We start from the raw sequence: 19,570 nt of genomic DNA, 5'->3' as shown, positions 1-19,570 counted from the left end.
TGGGATGAAGGGAGAGGTGAGGGAAAGGTGTTTTAAGATTTTGTTTTATCTCTCGTTATCCTACTCTGATTTGACTGGTAATAAATTAAATTAAGTTTTCCCCAAGTCAAGTCTGTTTTGCCCATGACGGTACTTGGTGAATCTCTCCCTGTCTTTATCTTGACCCATGAGCCTTTCATGATATTTTCTTCCCCCTGCCCAGGTGAGGTGAGCGATAGAGTGGTTTTGGTGGGTACCCAGCACCCAGCCAGGGTCAGCCCATCACAGACCGTTCTCTGGCACCGAGGCCAGCTTGTGTGTAGGAGCCTCTCTCCATGTTATTAAAGTCTGTCTTCTTCTGAAACAGAAGGGCCAGCCACATCCAAACCACCTATTAAGAATGATCATCAGCCTGCTCTAGTTCCTGACCCATGCCCAGGAATTGTCTGGGAGGGTACGAACTGGCCCAGTTTGAAACTGTTCCAGGGGTGGGTATAGGCAATTGCGTTTCAAGTCCTGGTTTTGTTTCCTGGTGTAGTTTATTTTATTTGTATTTTGTATGGGCATGTTTTATGAAGCATGTCATATCTTTCAACCCCTCATGCAAAGACATGAAAGAATATCAGGGGAAACAGCAGATTAAACCAAATAGTCTAAGAATCCCTACGAGGGGTAAATTATCTAGAAAAAAGCATATGTAAAAATAGAATTTGTTTATTGCGTATTATTATATATAATTATGCATCCATTAATTTTATGGAAGCATCTCATCAGAATTTGCCATATGAATTTCTCATTAAGGTGGCATGTGTTTTCCAAGGGCTAGATTTTGACATTTAACTACAGGCAGAAAAGGAAGACACCTTTCTCAGGACTGGCAGGAAACAGCCAAGGAGGCATACTTCTGTTCAAGGCAGGGCAGCGCCTTGTGCCAAACTCTTCAAACCAAGAAGCACATTCCCTGCCAATTCCCTCATGACACTGGCCAGGACATATATCTGAAGCAAGGTTGAGCAGAACCATATCTTTCAAATTTTCAGACTACAAACATTTTCTATTTGCTTTTGCTCTTCTCACACGTTTTCGTGTTGGATGGGCCTTAAGTTCAGTGTTTGTTACGGAGAGATCTATCTGAATATTATATATTAATAAAGAAAACATTCTAAAATTTCCTACTGGAATCTTCATTGCTCAAAGGGACCTGTGAGGTACATACTGTTCCATGGAGCTGGTACATACCAAGAGGACTATTTTTTTCAGCCCGTGACCCTCTAGAAAAAATATGCTTGAACTCTCCTTGCACTTCTTCACTGGTTCAGCTTAGTGGACTGGAGCTATGGATGCAAAATATCAGCTTTTAAACTGTCAAAACTTGTTGTAACTAGGAGCAGCAGCCATTACATGAGGGACGTTTAATCAGGATTTGTTGAATACTTTTAAAGCATACAAAGGCTCTTTTCAAAAGGAAATATTTGGGGTTGTTTTTTCTTTTTTAGTTATATTTTATAATATTATATGAAACTGAGAAAAATCAAACTGTAACATGTCACATAGACTAAAACTCCTTATTAGGACTCAACTGGGATTTCTGGTGATCCACCATCTCCTAAAACACAAGTCTGTTCACAGAATTTCATTGGCATGAAATCTATTCTATTTTTTGCTGTGGTATTGGCTACGCTTATTGTGACAGAAAAAGTCAAATATAGGGCAGCAGATATGGCTAAGTGTACAGTATGGTCACTGTACAACTCAGGGCATTATGTAGTGTACTCTGAAGCCAGCTGTATTTTCAGAGCAGAATTTTAGATACTGATGTATATGTGCTGTCTTGGTCTAACACAGTCCTGGTCCAGAGCTTAAGATTTAACCCTAGAAATTTCTTATTTATGACAGACTATATCCTGTTCCTATTTATGCCACTTAAACGTTAGGTTTTAAAATGTTTCTGAGGCAGTTAGCATACAGAGTCAGAGGTTTGGCAAGTCCTGAAGAAATCTGTGTATCAGCACGCAGTTTAGAACTGGCCTATCTTCATATGCACTTACAGAAAATGTTGACTGTGGTTTAACTTTTTCAGAAAGATGTGTTCCTGAGCAGACGGCCTTTGACAACAATGGCCAGGAGTTTTGGGGACCATTTGGGTAGTCCCTTACTTCCTGAGAAGTCTGAGTGCGTGGCTAGTGGTACAGATACTGGCCTCTGGCCTGAACAACAATTAATGAAGTATTTGTGAAATAGATATTAGAGAATTTTAACATTTTAAAGGTAAATATAAAAAAGGAAAAAAAAAATAAATAGGACTTTAAAGCTCTACGCAAGATAATGATCAAAATGCTTCTATCTCCTTAACTGTGTAATTTTAAATTATTTTTTTTTCTCGTCTTGTTTGTCTGTCATGGTGATCTTTGTTTCTGCTTCCTTGCAGACATCTCAGTCAGTCTGCTAGCAGTAGTCGTCAGCTTCTGCGGGCTCGCCTTGCTGGTAGTCTCACTTTTTGTCTTTTGGAAGTTGTGTTGGCCCTGCTGGAGAAGCAAACCCCTCACTTCCAATGCCAGTAATGTCCCTCAGAGCAACTCCAGTGCTCCTACGGAGGTTTTTGAGACCAGTGAAAAAAAGGAAGTTAAAGAAAATGAGAAACCTACCACAAAGGTACTTGAAGCTGCATTGAAAATTAGCCACACTTCACCTGATATACCAGCAGAGGTCCAGAACGCACTGAAAGAGCATCTGATCAGACATGCACGCATGCAGAGGCAGATCACTGAGCCCACATCGTCATCAAGGTAAGTCAGGGGCACTCGTGTTCGTGGCACTTTTCCTGGGAACAAGTAGAGCCAGAACTCTGCTGAATATTTCCACTGGATTATTCACTGACTTCTTAGCAGTTATGGGGTGAAACAGCAGTCACGTGAAGGCAAGGCCTTGGTGTCCTTTGAACAGAATATTCTGAAATACACATTTTAGCTTCGGTTAGATCTTATTTTAACATATAAAGATCAAATTTGTTTTCTGCTACTTTGTAAATACATATGTTGCTACTTTAAGCATTTCCATTTTAGGTTTTGTGTATCAGAAAATCTACTTCAGTGCTATTTTTTAAAGTACTACAAGTCTAGCTTTTCACAGAGATATTTTTATAGATACAACAGTTGCTTTTGCAGATTAAAGTTTCCCTCTCCACTAAATAAATTACAGATTCGTTGTTGACAGCACATTTCTTTAAAATGTGGTTTTCTAATTACAAATAGATTAAAAACCCATTGTAAGAATGGAGATTCTTATGGACTGATCTTAAAACAGTACAGGTTCTATATAGATCTTTAAATAAAAGGCAGACATGTAGTATTCCTGAAGTGATTTCTTTTGTATTAAAGTGGAGGACACAAACTTTTATTTTGTCTTAGGTACTGCTTTATGATGAAAAGTAGTGAAGATGTGTGCAGTGACCTGTAGTTTCAATGGGGATTTTCTTCGAATACTGTCAGCAAATTTAATGCATGGAAAGCAAACAATGAACTGCAAAGATCACTTTCTATATATGAGAGGGGTATGTTTTATAAACAAAGAATGGGAAAATGAAGGCTAACAGAATCACCTGAAGTACTGTGTAATGCCATAAGTTAGAATACAAATACTGTATAGGAAGTAGCTTTCCCTCAATAAATCATTTGCTAAATGAGCACATGCTAACAGAGGGAAAAAAAAAAAAAATAATAAAAAAAAGGCTCACGTTCACGATAATCATTGGAGGTGCAAGACTGGAGAAGACACTTGCTTTACGTTTAGTGGGCACATACTGTGCTGCCCTACTGCGAGTCCCTAAGACAGCGTTTTGCCAGCTGAGCACTCTCACTGCGGCGGTGAGTGCTGCAGTGCTTTTTCCCAGCTATTCCAACAGCGTGGAACAGCCAACAGGCAACTACAGGAGGCTCCCCAAAATGAGAGCGCTCCAGCCAGGCGAGGTCTAACTGCCTTTAGCAGCTGAACCATCTCCTGAATTATGAGACTGTACAGCTGGCTTTCAGCCACGTTGCCCTGGCTGTGTCTGGCTCCAGCTACTCTATCCCTCTGCTGAGAGAGGGAGCACAGTATCTGAGCCACTCTGAGGAACATTTCCAAAACTCTGGGATGACAACTTGGAAACTGTAACTGTTATACTAAACACAGAGGGACCCAAATTGGTACAGCTTAGCATGACACATCTCGCTGTTACCTAATAGGATATTAATTGGAAGAGTTTTAGCCATCATGCACAACAGGTAAATTTGTAGGTAATCAGACTGTCTGAATCCCCGAATTGACAGAAGAAATAGCTGGCTGGCAAAAGGACTTGAAAAGTCCCTGTGGTACAATAGGGGAAGAAAGAAGTTCCAGGGATGTGATCCAGAGCTACTTCAGGCTGTGAAAATATTCAAACAGACCCCTAGAGTGATTTGGACTGGGTTCTAAATGCATATAAAATACCTGCGATGCCAAGGACAGTTTTACAAAATTAAAACCTGCCATCAATCCTACTCTTTCTGCATATGTTGGTAACTTTGTAAGGGAGCTTTTTCTTTTTATCCTCTCTAGATTATCAAGGTTAAATCTTCTGAGATGGACAGTTCCTTTGCTTTGAGTAACCCCAAATGTCCCACCTTAGCCAATTAATAGCAGAGTGTTTGGACACATCACCTTCCTTTACAGTTTGCTGAAAAACTCTGAACCCTTGCTACAAAACATGTTGAAAATGAGATGTGTCTTTAAAATTACCCAGAAATAATCCTTTCTGTGTTTGTAATTGCAATTCTTCTATACCCCTGCCTGCCTTCAGGGATTCTTAACCTTCTGACAGCCCATATTAATTATTGCTTCCGGGAATATCATGTATGAGATGAAGGCTGGACACTTAGACCAGATTTCTGGATTACTCCTCCATTGTGTTGCAGAATGTTGGATCACCAAATAACTAAAAGCTGACTCTGGTGTCCTTCATTGGGGACCTCTAAATAAAAGGGAGCCATTAGCATTACTTTCTCTTGCACCATCTTTGATACAGCACTGCTTTGTTGTACTCAGGAGTCCTGAGTGATCCAAATGCACCATCTCCGAAATGTATTCCATTGACAGAGGATCAAAGAGAAGTGTTTGCTGTCTGGATTGTCTCCTTTAAACTGATATCACCTGATCTAGAGCAAGAAAAAAGGGTTGCAACTAATTCTGTGATAGGTTCCTGCAGCCATGAGCTCTTAATTAAAAAAAAATTGAATCATATTAAGTCATTGCAGCTGAAGCATAAGGATTTTAAGAAGCCATTCAGAGCAACAATAAAATGTGCCTGATCATTTTTTATAGACTGTACATTTAACATGGAGGCATGTTAGTGTAGTGAAATAATGCATTTCTGCTTAACTAGAACTATATAATTTTCATAGTTCCTGATAATATGAGAAGACCTGCTTGTTAAAAAAAATACATACATACATATATATATATATATATATATATCTTTAGTCCTTGATCCCAGTTAACCGGTAAACTACAATAGAATATGTCCTGCATCAGTGGTATTCATTTACAAACATCTTTGTTCTGTGTTATTGAGAACCACTCTTCCCAGTACTCTGTGAAAGTATTCTGTGATATAGTTTATTGCTTCTATGATATTTCCTTCTTCAAATATTCACCTGTATTTTCAGAGGACATGCTTTTTGCTCTTTAGTGATAGGTGGGAGAAGAGCTTGTCATTCAGCTCTGCAAAGAGTAAGTTGGTTCCCAAGAGGCACAAAGGCAAAAGTGAGGTGCTTGGGAATGTTGAGGTTAAAGGAAAAAAAGCAGGTCTGTTGACTTTAGTGACTGCAAGGAGGAGACAGCAGCCTCTGTTCTGTCTAATTGCCACAAGTGCTGGTGTTCATTCCTGGATTTGGTCCAAAAGATTGGTCTAATGTCATCTAGGAAAGCTAGACCAGAGACACCCCTCATAAATCTCAGTTGTACCATAAATCAGCATCCTATCCTTCTCTTTCGTTGTACATATGCCAGTCTTCCTGAGTTAGAAATGAGCTTCATACTATCATTATTCCTATGCAAACATAATTTTACATTAGAGATTTACACACAGATTTACTGTCACTCAAAATGTATTTGTTCTAAGTTATGGAAAGCACATCTATTCTAGCAGTGCTATATGTAAGAACCAGTAGAGGCTGAAGTACCTGGATTTGCACACATTAGTAGCTTCACAGCATTTTCACAACCTAGTTGCCTGACATCCTTGTACTTCATTATCACAGTCATTAATTCCTTTGTTATTGCAGAACAAAGGAAGATAAATATGTTGCCATGACAACAGTGAAGCATCTTAATAATTAACAGACCAATTAGCTATCTTGGTGAAATGCTGTGACTCAGAACAGATACTAGGCCCTATGTAATTAGCACTTTGGCTTACTAGAGCAAAAGTGCTGCTGGTTCCCACAGGGAACAGCCATACATCTGCACTATTTTACTTAGTGACATCTCGCAACAATGACTGCATCCACTAGAGGATCTTACATGCATAAAATTTGAAATTTGAAAATTTGAAGGAAGGTCGGTACCTTAGAAATCATAGATTTGGGGCTTTTTATGTTAATTTTACAAGTATTAACCCAGATCTTCATAAACGTGAGAGAAGTCGAGGAAAAGAGAATTTGTCATGTATCCATTTTCACCCAAGCTGGAAATGCCACACAGTGAGCTTCGCTGTTTCCCCTTCACAGACAGTTTTCTGAACATGTTTGAGCATGATTATCTGGGCATGTCAGGAGTACAGCTGCAGGCACGAGGAGCACGCGGGAAGGCCTGCCTGCACAGGTTTGTTAGCACAGATCGAAGCAGCAGTGGCACAGGTCTTGCTGGACTCCGTGATGAGTCAAAGATACCAGAGAACTAGTGCCCGAATTGCTGCATGCCCAAACATTTATTGCCACTAGACTTTGGGTGGAGTTCAGTTCCTTCCCTGTGTTTAGCACACCTACAAGGCTGGACTTCTCAGAGGACAAAGGCACAAGGACAGCCCTGAAACTCCCCGAGTACTTTTCTGACTAGTTAGGGCCTTTCCACTCCTCACTCCATTCCAATGTGGGCATCGTATACTATGAATTCAGGGAGTTTTAACACTTAAGAGAAAATAAAATCTTTCCACTTGTCTGTCTGTAATAAAAGAAAGGTAGAATGTGTTACGAGAGGAGTATTTTTCATCTAAATTTGACGTCAAAGCACCTGGATTTTTTGGAGCTACTTCAAATCTAGACTAGGAGTTTCTCCCTCCCCTAATCTTGTGTTATGCTAGGACTGCTCCCTGCACCTAGCAGTACTGAAACAGCTGAAAGGGGAGATGTTCTTGTCTATTATTTAATGGCTGCAGATTACCCTCTTATATCTCTGCTCAACTGAACTGAAGTAGTTTTGCACTTCATGCCTTCTGCAACCACTTCACTTACAGCAAAAATACAAATAATATCTATGAAATGAGTCCTGGTTGCTTTCAGATGGACAATTTGCATTTCTGATTTAAAGAAAGAAACACACAGCTGTGACACCTCTTGTTTTCAGAACACAACACCATAGGGAAACCAAGCAATAAGGCAAGGCTGCATTTGGCATTAATAAGCAATTGATTGCAAAAAGCAGAGGAAATTCTGACAATTAAATTGTTTTTTAATGGCAACTAAGTGTGTTCACAGGAGGAGGCAGTGAGCTTTTCCAGTACAAATTGTCGGGGTAGTGAAGTACCAAGGAAATGTGAAAATGTCCAAAAAATAAACTGGACAGTGTGGTCATAATGGCATTTGCTGATGATTAATTCTATGAAGATTTTTGACCAGTGTTTTTATACTACTGTAAGGCTGTATGGCATGCCAAGGGTTTGATTTCACTCTTAGTGGGAAAGGCACAAATTTCCATTGATGTTCATGGGTCAAGGTAAGCCCACAAATGCATATGTTTATACAACACTGTATTCAGAATTACAAGGATTTAAACATATTGTTTCTTGCTAGGCGTACAGGAATCAGCTTTCTAATACACTACACAGCAGACTGTGAGAACAGAAGGAAAAAAACCTATCAGAGAAATGGTGACCAAAACTTTGAAATGTATTGCAGCCAGAACAAAATGTTCCGAGTATGACTGGAGAAGGCAGCCTGTACCTCAGTGTAGCAAATATCAAGCAGGTGTATGTAGAATGTTGTAGGATGGCAATGCACTGTGCTGAAAACCTCCAGATGTAGCTCTGCATGGCCTTTTCAGGCACCTTTCACAGTGATTAGGATGAAGTTTGGTAAATCTTTCTTTAGAAAACCACCACGGAATGTCTCCAAAACCCAGGAAGTTCTGATAACAGTTCTGCAAGTGATTTTTTTTCTGCCTGACTATACTTTACTCAGGCCCTAGCGCAGTGGGATCAAGCTATGTTGGAACTGTCAACTTGTTCTGTGAAAGAACCTGAATTCAGTTTCAGTTCCATAGCCTGCAAACAAGGTTATAAATATATGTATTGCCAGGACACTGGGTGGCTCTCAGGCCAAGAAGTCCTTTCTGAACGATCATTTCCTCTCAAGGATGTTTCAACATTTGCAAAACATTTTTTACTTTTTTTTTTTTTTTTTTTTTTTTTCCAGGGCAGGGGGCTGTGTTATTTTAAAATTATTTTAAAGACAGGAACCTTTACTAATTTGGTCTTCTTGTATTTTCTACTTAGTAATAGCCAGGTCTTTTCCTAGAGATAACCATGGCTCATTTTGTGTGTGTGTATGTGTGCAGGCACAATTCTTTCAGGAGGCACTTGCCAAGGCAGATGCAAGTGTCCAGTGTTGATTTTAACATGGGGACAGATCCAATTTTGCAAAGGGGAGAGACGACAACCAGCATTGGGAGAATAAAACCAGAACTCTACAAACAGAAGTCTGTGGATTCTGATGGGCAACAAGAAGATGTGAAAACATGTGGAAAACTTAATTTCACTCTCCGGTATGATTATGAGAATGAACTTCTGGCTGTCACAATTGTCAAAGCCTTAGATCTGCCTGCTAAAGACTTCACAGGAACATCCGACCCCTACGTTAAGATTTATCTGCTTCCAGATAGGAAAAAGAAGTTTCAGACACGAGTTCACAGAAAGACATTAAATCCTGTTTTTGATGAAACCTTTCAGTTTCCTGTAGCCTATGATCAACTCAGCAACAGGAAATTGCATTTCAGTGTTTATGATTTTGACAGATTTTCTAGACATGACATGATTGGGGAAGTTATTCTTGATAACCTTTTTGAAGTCTCAGATCTCTCCAGGGAAGCCAATGTATGGAAAGACATCCACTGTGCCACCACAGTAAGTAATGTGTTCTAAAAGCGTTAATGTGATATTTTCATTTCTCTTTTGTAATTTGTGGCAGAGCATCCTGTTTATCAGCAGAGTGTGGAAGAAAAAAAAAAAAAAAAAAAGCTTTCAATATTTTCATTTGATCACAGAGAATAAGATGCTTAGGAAGCTATAAAATTTAATTACTAAAAAATCTTCTGAGAACATACGGTCATCCTTATGGCTCACTGTGCAAATATAAATTAGGTTTATTAATTAAATAGTACATCATGAAAGTCACTGCTTAACAAGAACAATTAACATTTTCCTGTTAGCACAATAACCTGTCCTTCAAAATGACCATCTATTAAGGAACAGGGCCTGTCCTGCTCTTGTTAGCAGGTTTTCATAGGTTGGGAATCTTGTGAAGGAAGAGAGGTAGGATAAAAATGCTTGAAATATAAAATGTTCTTTGCTGACTGCCCTGTGCTTAGGGTCCCAAGTAGATGTATCTGTATTGCTGCTGGTTACTAGAAAAACTCAAGAGGCATGAGCAAGTAGATTTAGGAGATAGAAATTATTTGTTTATTGTCGCAAGCAAGAAAAGGAGGCCTGTGCATGGATGACAGGATGGATGACAGGCTACCAGCAGAAAAACCACCAGTCCCCAAATATTGTCTTTATTAACCTTGAAATCCAAACTTATCTTCCCTGTCTGGAATTTGAGGGGAAAATAATAAAAATTAAATGGTGGAATGCGGGGTGCTTTTTTTGGTTTCATTTTGTCTTTTTTTTAAAAAAAAAAAACTACTATGCTATTTATGTAGAAGTTTTCCCATCCCTAGTTCTGTGGAGATATCCAAACCAGCCTGAATCATCCCCGTGTTTGAGCATGGGCTGGACTTCCACAGCAGAGATGGACAGAGGGCAGAGCATCACCAGGCACTGTTTCAGTGACTGAAGCTTCACACCATCCCTTCAACAGAGCCGGAGACTTCCCATGCCTCTTTTGCCAAATGTTTTCACGCTGTTCACACCTGCTAGACAGGGAAGTCTAGGCCTGCATGACTAGAAGGACAAAGACGACTGGTATTTCCTCACCAGCTTGAGGGAGAACACTGTGTTTCCTAAGAAAGGAGAAATATTGGGGAGCAGAGCATAGTTGAGACAGTTTTTGAATGTGAACTCACAAAAACAGCTGAGTCTGCCAAACTGTTCTGAACAGCCTTCAGCACACCTCCAGAAAACCACATCTGTGTACGTTTAGTTTGATCAAGATCAGATTTCAAGTAAATTTAAGAACTGTTTTCTCAAGCTTAAAATTGAATCTGTGTCTAAGGTCTTGGAATAATAGCCCAGTAATTTTTAAAATTTCTTCTAGCTTTGATATTATCTTTAGTAATGATTTAAATGCTCACTGGTCCTTTGCAACAGGATGTGTGTGAGATTTTTAGCTGATAACTAGAATGGTTTCAGCAAATTAGAATCCCTGGACTGTTCATCACTGGTTTTGAGCAGATTGAAGTGCCATACCAAATTATGCAGTTGGGAAAGATACCGATATGCATCTGGATATCTGAAAATGGTTGCTCATCTTGGCACTGAATTCTAATTCAAGTTTCTTCCCCACTAAAGGCTAGTACATGCAGTTATAGTGCTTAATTCACTCTGGTAGTGTTTTACTATGTATGAAGTCTAAGAGAAAGACGAAGTTTTTGGTTTTGAGCCTTTTAGCTAGTATAGTTTGCAGTATTCAGTGCTTATGAATAAGTTGTCTCCACTTAAACCATTAACAACAAACACATAAAATTGAGATAACTTCTAGTATTGGGTGACCACATCAGCTTTCATAAGCCTTACGCTATTCTCAGAAAACTATATAAGAAACTGGTTTAATTGATTTTTCCCAGCAAAATGAAACCCTCCTATAAGACATGCTGTTACTATATGTGCAATGTGCTGCCTTGTGTTTTACTTCAGCTTTTTCATGTAGATTAAAATTGGTCAGTAATAAAGATTTCTAGTTCTGCCACTTCAAAAACTGTAAGATGAGGGAGCCAATCCTGCACATGCTTAAACAGTGCATAAGATGTTAATCAATGGGGAGTTATAGTCTTAAGCACCAGATCTAAAGTTTACCAAAGTCACTAACTAGCAATTAAAAAACTAACTAATGCTTGTGAGAGTCAATTAGACTTGGATTAAGCCTTGAAAAAAAAATCCAGCTGGTTCGACAATTAGTGAAATATAAATGTACTCCAGGCAAGCGTGCTTTGGTGTTCATAAAGAATCTTTAAAAAACAAACTGTCTGTCTCAGTGGGAAGGTCCTTACTTACACAGTAGAGCACAGGAACCAAGATGCCATTCTGCAACTATATTTCTATCATGCTTTTTCCTTCTTCACCTCTCATCTGTTTTACTGTATGTTCTGTGAAGTTTTCCAGCCTTTTGTTCAGACATGCTTCCTACACACAGTGGTTTGCTCATGCTGTTGCTAAAGGGTAGAAGATAGAAAATGCTAGAAGTTGTAGATCAAAGGATAGGTCCAAAACTTAAAAAACACAGCAGAAGTGGCCTCTCCTCAGCTTTGAGTCTTTTACATCTCTTCCATAGTCAAGAATTTTCTATTCAGAAGGTAGACTGAGGGTAAAAATCATTCCTATGACCTGCTTGGAAAGGACCTGTTTTTATGACACAAGGCTCTGCAGTCTCGGAGCTGAACACCTACTAGACAGATTTGCCAAGGAAATGAACTGCAATATTTTATCAGTGAAGGAAGTTACCACAGGAGATCGAGAGATTTTCTGCTATGCAAAGACTCTCTATCAGCCAATATAATTTGTAAAGGTTTGCTTGCACATCCATAAAGAGTTTTTATTTAGTACAGGAAATACACAGTCTGGGGAAAATCAGACTGGATGGTTGCACTGAGTTCTTTCGGCTGTAAAACCAGTGACTCTGTGGAAATCTACAGTTTGAATACTTTGGTTTTTTTTTTCTCATAATAGTAATTTGAAACTGTTTTATGGAAGTGCAGGATTGGCCCCCCCATACGCTCATTTTTATTCTTATGGTTTTCGAGTATTGATATTTATTCATCTTCTGTAGTTTGTATTTTGTTCCTTTTATTTTTCATTCATATCATTGTTTCTCTGTTATACGTTATGTTGAAAGCCTACAGCTATTGTATACTATGTGGCATGTACCTGTTGTAAGTTATAATGCATTTTCATTTCTTAATGTTAAATTATGAAGGTAAATTTGGTGTAAAATTGGTTGTGGAAAAGAAGTATCCTAGATATCTGATGATATTTATTTCCCCCATTTTTGCTCATACATGGGTGATTGAATTTTCAATAAATAATCCATCATTTACTTTGTTCGTTTGATTAATTAAAAAAAAAAGAAAAAACTCAAGAGGCAGCTTTGGACCACCTGTGAAGGTTGTTCAGTATATTGGAATACTGTAATTCTTAATATACTTTAGGAAATTAATTTATAACATCAGAGGTAAACAAATAATATCAAATGGATTGTTTAGTCAACATATCTAGTTTCTGTTTTTGTGAAGTGCCTGTGAATTTTGCATACATTTCTGTGGGTTTGTTACTATCAAAATATACCACATACTTTAAAAAGAGAAAACTCATTTATTGGAATTGCTAACAAGCACTTAAGTGCAAATAGTGTTGTAAAATTGTTTAGGCAAAAAGGTCACCTCTTGTGATCTAACACTTTCTGAATGTAAAAGTTTATTAACTTACTATTACACTTTTAAAAGTGATTGATTGTTTCAGAAATCTCTGCCTCTAACATCATTGCCTAAAAAAAAATTGGCAAGTGACTGTCAGAAACCTTTTTTTTTTTTACAAACATATTTCTTGAACTCTTTTAGTGTAACAAATTATAGGAAACTATGCAATGGGGGTCAGAATTTAGATGAAAGCCATTTCTAGCACAGTGGTAGTCTCTTGGGGATGTTAGTCATGGAGCTGTCATATATTTGCAGCTACTTGAATTATCTCATGTAGGCAGGGAACTTGATTATTATTTAATTTTCTGACACCAGGCATTTCAGTGCTGCAGTTTTCTTATTTGTGAAGTGGGATATGAAAGGTTTTGTAAGGACAACAGACTTCACGTGATGCCCATGATGTGCGATTGGTGTTTCTAAAGCACTTAGAATATAAGTGAATAGCATTGCTAGAAAAGACAGAAATGTTTAAATACCTTTTTTTAATAAGCAGGACAGTAATATTTGTCTCAGTTCATTTATCTCAAACCCTTGCTAGAGTAGGATGTCACACAGGTAATCCTTCTAGCTGTTGCCCTCTGTTATGGAAAGATTCTTCTGACTTCCTAACCGAACAAGAATGAAGCCCACCACTGCAGTTCATCCAGAGCAGTTGCAGGTGTTATCTTTGCTTAGTTTTCTCCACAGTTCATTATTTTATAAATGGACAAAAAATGGCACAGTAGATCTTGCTCTGAGTAAGGCAATAGTGGTGTAGAGCTGACAAAGATATGTCTTATGGCAGTCAGACTCTGAGGCCACATTACAGGGATTGTTCTATTTCTTACTGTTCAAGGAGCAGCACTATCAGGAAATGTTTTATCACCAGCGATGTAGTGGACTATGCCCTGCAGTTAGCCATTCCCATCAGAACGGACTTAGACTGTTAGTACTTCTGGAAGTGTACATAAAAGGTTTGACATAATGTTAAACAGGTATGAAAGAGTAAAGGCTTGTTAGTATAGAAACATTTATTATCTCTGTAAGAGAAACAGCCCCTTTAATGTCAGGAATAGCTGGCACTTGTCATTTCTACTCAGGGCCAGTGATATAAAGGATTTACGTGATCACCCGATGCTGAGTAGATGAGAGAATACTCTGGGTCAGCCTTTACAGGATACGTGTTAGGGTTTTTCATTTAGGTCTGAGACTGCTTTAGGTCTGTCTGGGTGATAACTAGAAATGATGATGGAGAAAGGGTGGGGTTTTGTCCAGTTGCTGAAAACAAGGAAGGTTTCTATTACTACTTAATGTTTCTTCTCATTTGAAATGACAAATTATTTGAATATTCTGCTTTGCTTGAGGCAAACTGCTGTGTCGATCTACCTTAAGAGTAAGAAATATTAGATGAGCAAAGAATATGGTGTCCTCAAGGGAAGTTAATTCTTTAGTCTAGGCGGTACTGTGGTAGCTGTGCTAAGGTGCACAGCTGGACTAACCTGCTGTGCCCTAGCTGCTCTCTGAGTTTCTCACTGCGAGTAGTCTCTTTGCAGTTAATGCATTGCTGCTTTGGAAGAGCATCTTTATATGGGAAGCCATATACATTTTGGCTTGTTCACCTGCGGGTAGATGCCGTTGTTATTTCACAGCAGTACTTCTGTTCTCAGCTGTTCCAAAGCAGGAATGGGCTTCCTTGCTGCCTGGCAAGATAAAACTACCCCCCTGGTGCATAAGACAGATGGTTATGTACAGAGGGAATGGAAAAAAAAGCACCCAGGAGACTTCCTGGGGTGCTATTGAGAGCATTCAGCCCGCTGGACCCAGCGTGCTATCTCAGGAGTCCTGTCTATGCAATCAGGACTGCAATCAGCAGCTGCACTTACCCGGAGCAATCAGAATGTCAGGGAAAAACAAGCATTAGGCCTCCACAAGCAGAAGACGCGGTCATTACGGAGCAACAGGTCCCACTGCTTCCATACTGTCTTCCACAGAGGCAAGAACAAACACAAACCTCATTGATGCATTTCCCAGGACAACAGCTCAATCAATAAGTGGTGCTGGGAGGAAGAAAAAGAGCTGGATTTGATATGCAAAGAATAACAGGGGAGAAAAATAAATATTAGCTGTAGGGACCAGGTTTCCAAAGTAAAATCCCCTTGAGAAGTGGTACAATTAGCTCTCCAGTTCGAGCTTCATGTAACTTTTGACAATTTCTGTCATAGCATAAATACCATCAAAATCTAAATGCATAGATGAGAAAACAGACTGGTAGGTTGCTGTACTGCCCTTTTCTATCATTCTTTTACCTCTTGATCTATGTTTCAAAACCAGAAATGTCTTAATACATTCTTAGTTAACTGTCTGGGGGGACAGGCTTCCCTCTGCTTTCCATTCAACCCCCAACATTTATTGTTGTTTTATTTTATCCCTGATTCTTGGAGAACAGGAATATATATAATACATTTCTAAATAGAACAAGAAAAAGAGAGAGACAGAAACCTGTTCTTTGAGGGAATTATCCTCCTGCAGTATTCAAGTAATCAAAAAATTTAGTTCTACCAATGCATTTTTATTTAAATTTACATAATATACAGAAAAGCAATTTTCAGTGTGACAAAAGGAAGCAGATAAAAGTCTAGGAATATAAATGCCGAAATAATTTCTTTGATATCTAGAAAATTATTATTAGTTAGTACAGATGCTTACTCAAAATAGAGCAAGAAAATAAAGTGAAAAAAAATCATAAATTACTTGTTTAAGAATTCAGTAAAAAATAAATTCATGCCACCCTTAGTATTTTTGCTATGCTACGTTCACATGCAATCCTTAAAACATTATTTAAATTACAATTAATAGGAAAGTAGTTCTGGATATTAAAATTGAGATTAAGAATTAAAATGTTTACTGTGGATTATGATAATCTGAATGATAATGAAAGTAAGAATAAGGATGTTTTTGAAGGATTTTAATTTCTAATTCAGTATTGATTATGCAAATATTTGCTATTTTAACCATAGAAACCATAGAAAAGCCAAGTTCATCTGAATAGCTAACATACGCATTTGAGATCGGTGTTTTCTTTGTTTCTAGCATTGCTGTACCAGAAAATGGATTGGATAGTGAGGTAAACCAGGAGCCATAAAAATAACTGAAGCTGGTATAGTGCTTACCACCATTCCAGCTCCTTAGTTCTGTATGATGGCTTGTGTACACAAAAGGGAAATAAATGAAGAGATACACAGTACCAACAAATGCTTCCTTTTGCATTAGTGCAGCTGTGCTTAATGCTGTTTTTTCTGTACCTGTTATTGGAAGTTGGTGGGGGGGAAATCATTATGAGTATCCGTAAAGCTAGTTGTTAATTGAAATCTAAGTTTAATTTAAAAAGAAAACAAAAAACTCAGAATAGGTCTAGGAAAGAAATGAAATTTCATGGGTGTTACCCAAGTAATGTGGAATTCTAAGTGAATATATGACACATGTAAGACAATCTGAAGCACAGTTAAAAATCTACATGAATGGCAACCACTGGGTTCAGGCTTGTGTCTTCTGAGTTGTATTTTGTTTGAGGTGGACTGTAATGCAGACGTGATTGTTGAGGGCAGTCTGTGCCTTGGCTTCCTCATATTTGGTTGTACTGAATGGTTCCTGTCAGATGACTTGTGTGGACTTACTTATCTAGTGTATTATAAAGTGAGAAAAATATACATTTTCTAGATTGCTGGGATTCTGAAGTAGTTGAAATCCTATTTTTAAATCTCAATTAAGATCAATAATTCTTAAAGATCCAAGACATTTTAAAATGTTACTCATGATAATCAATGCAGTAGACGAAGACTGCCATGAGAAGTTTAAATGCTGAGCCTTACTTTGTTCATTATTTATGTCTGAACTTGTGTTTTCAGCTCTAAATTAATCAACTTCTAGTGCTCAAAAAAAAGTGGTGGAGAGGGAAATGGTGGTATCCCAGACATTTTACCCAATACCCGATCTCTGATGTTATCATATATACATATATTTATAATTTTAATCTTAATCCTTCAAAAGAATATTTAAACGTTCATGAGTATTGGGCTTTGCCTTGTGTGATTGATTTCCAAAGAATATTTACACTAATGATGCATTTTAATATCTTAATCCCCAGTTACCCTATGACTTGTAGAGGTCCTGACAAAATACAGTCGGTTCACTCAAGTATAAAGACCTCCAATCTCAGCAGATACTCAGAGTAGGAACTGAGCAGAAGTACTAGGACTTTCTGTTCCTTACTGACCAAAAGACATTGTCTACAAAACTGCCAGAAAACATCAGATGCCATAACTAGTACCAAGTTAAATTAAAAAGATAAAATCTTCAGAGTAGTTTAAAGGATTCTGAAAGGAGTTGTATTTGAACTCAATTTGAGGACCATGGGAACTCCTAGTCTGTGGTGAAAACCTATGACAGTCAGTTATCCCCACCAGGAAGAGAGTTAAATGTTGTCTACAGACTAGTGCAGGGCAACTACTGATTTTATTTCTAGCCCTTTGATCTTACAATGAGTGACTCATAACTGTCTCTAATGTAGACAAGAGTATTTATTTAAAATGCTATCTATAATATTCTAGTCTACTGCAGAATTAATCTACTAAAATAGTACATAGAGCAACATAGGTGTTCTTCCACAATAAGAAAATCAGACATTTCAGGTCAACACAAGTGACAATTTTTCCCAGTATAGGTCATAGGTGTCAGAAATCGCCTGCACAAACAGTGGAGAGGTAGAAAGCCTTCTCCCAATCTTAAAAACATCCTTACCATCTCAAACTGAGTAGGCAGTATAGAAGTTACAGAGCTCTAGTAGCTTCAGTACATCTGCCCTGTGGACAGCCTGCTGTGTGGAGCAAAAAGCTTCCCCTCATTTATTGACCAAGCATTTCGTTTTGCATTAAGGCATTTACTTATTCATTTCATGGTCAAAAAACACTGGGTTTGATTGCAGGGGATTTTCCAAGCTATTTTTCAATATAGTTTCAGCACACAGTGTTCTGAAAGGAAAGAAAAAGGACTGAGCATAAGCCTCAAATATTTGCCATTTTGTTAAGCACTGATCCTTTGCTCTGTTCTTCAAAAAGTTATGGTAGAGTAACCACCATATGGAGTTTTGCTAGTATTTTGTACAATGCTTCTTTTAAAGTATTTAAGCCATGGTAAATAGTCCTGTCTGTGTTCTTGTTTATCATTTGAGTTCACCAAACCTTTGAGTGTCTATCCAATTTTCCTTCAAAAAGAAATAATAGAATAGTCAAGTTCATACTCCCATCTTGCAAAAATGTTTTTGTTTTTTTTTTTCTCTATTCACCTACACAAGTCATGTCTCTGAAGAAGGAAGAATTAGGGTTTTTTTGTGAGCTGACCACTGTGTTTTATGATGCAACCCATCTTAATCACCTCTCTCAACATAGAGCTTGAAGCACTGGATGTGTGAGAACTGTATTTCCTTTTCAAACAAAAGAGTGAGATTTCTTTGACATATGGACATGAAGAACAACAATCAGACCCTGGATTCAGAAAGTAATGTTAGTAACAAAAACTGTGCTTAAAACAGATTTCAGATATGCCAAAAACTGTAAAATATAACAGAGAGCATTGCCACCAACAAATGAGTGGAAAGAATTGCACTTTATTTGTTCCAGTTTTATTTATATTTTCTGAAATAGGAAAGTGAGGTTATTAATGTACTCTGTGGCACAAAATTCTGCACTCTGTGTGGCAAAGATGTCAAATATATGTATTTATCCTATGTGGACTGAATGAGCCAAATCTTTTTGAAATCCCAAGAAATTTGAAATCTTGGAATCCTGACAAGCATGAAATTTGCTCACAGTGCATGTTCACATGCTTATCAGTATATTAATTCTGAGAACGGAGTACCAGAAAAATGACTGAACATGTGAATTGACTGACCTACAGAAAAGACAACAATTTATTAACAGTATAACAGAGAAATTAAATCTAATCTAAAACTACATTCTTCAATCTAAAGTCTGCAATGTAGGGAAAAGAAAAAAAACAAAAAGAAAAAAAACCACCACCTGAAGCATGTGATTAAGTCCATCCTTACTCAAGAAAGTTCTGAAGTACCTATTTTGATTTAGACAGATTATTAACCCAAAGGAAGTCAATAAAACTGTTCATTTAAGCAGTTGAAAAATGTGAAAAAGTCACAGTTTGTCTCATAACCATAAGGAATGCATTTGTCATCTACACAGCAATCATTATTTTAGTATATATCATTTAAAAATATAACATGCTTGCCTTCTGACGCTAGAACAGCTGTACCATAATTCCGGCAGTTCTCAAACAAATTTGTACTCTCAGGGTAGCTGTAGGTTTGACAGACAAAATATTGAAGCTGAGAAATTAAACATAACTTTTCAGTAGTAGTCAGAAAAAGACCTTTGAGATCACCTGACCATACTTGAAAGTGGCTGCCTTACAGAAGTGACTTCCTTACAAGCTCATATTTAAAAATCTGGAGTTGTTCTTAATATAT

General features: G+C 37.8%; 1 protein-coding gene across 1 annotated transcript in view; it reads left to right on the top strand.

The window, feature by feature from the left end:
- SYT10 (synaptotagmin 10) overlaps positions 1 to 19,570 on the top strand; it is a 41,487-nt gene that overhangs the window by 11,338 nt on the left and 10,579 nt on the right. The window contains exons 2-3 of the mRNA XM_042795477.1: positions 2,408 to 2,765; positions 8,767 to 9,331. Coding sequence (XP_042651411.1) covers positions 2,408 to 2,765; positions 8,767 to 9,331 — 923 coding nt within the window. The remainder of the gene's footprint in view (positions 1 to 2,407; positions 2,766 to 8,766; positions 9,332 to 19,570) is intronic.

This window comes from Tyto alba, unplaced genomic scaffold (assembly GCF_018691265.1).
Source record: "Tyto alba isolate M040663 unplaced genomic scaffold, T.alba_DEE_v4.0 Super-Scaffold_21, whole genome shotgun sequence".
Lineage (NCBI taxonomy): Eukaryota > Metazoa > Chordata > Aves > Strigiformes > Tytonidae > Tyto > Tyto alba.
The sequence above is the reverse complement of the archived record's forward strand: the minus strand, read 5'-3'. Positions and strand labels throughout refer to the sequence as shown.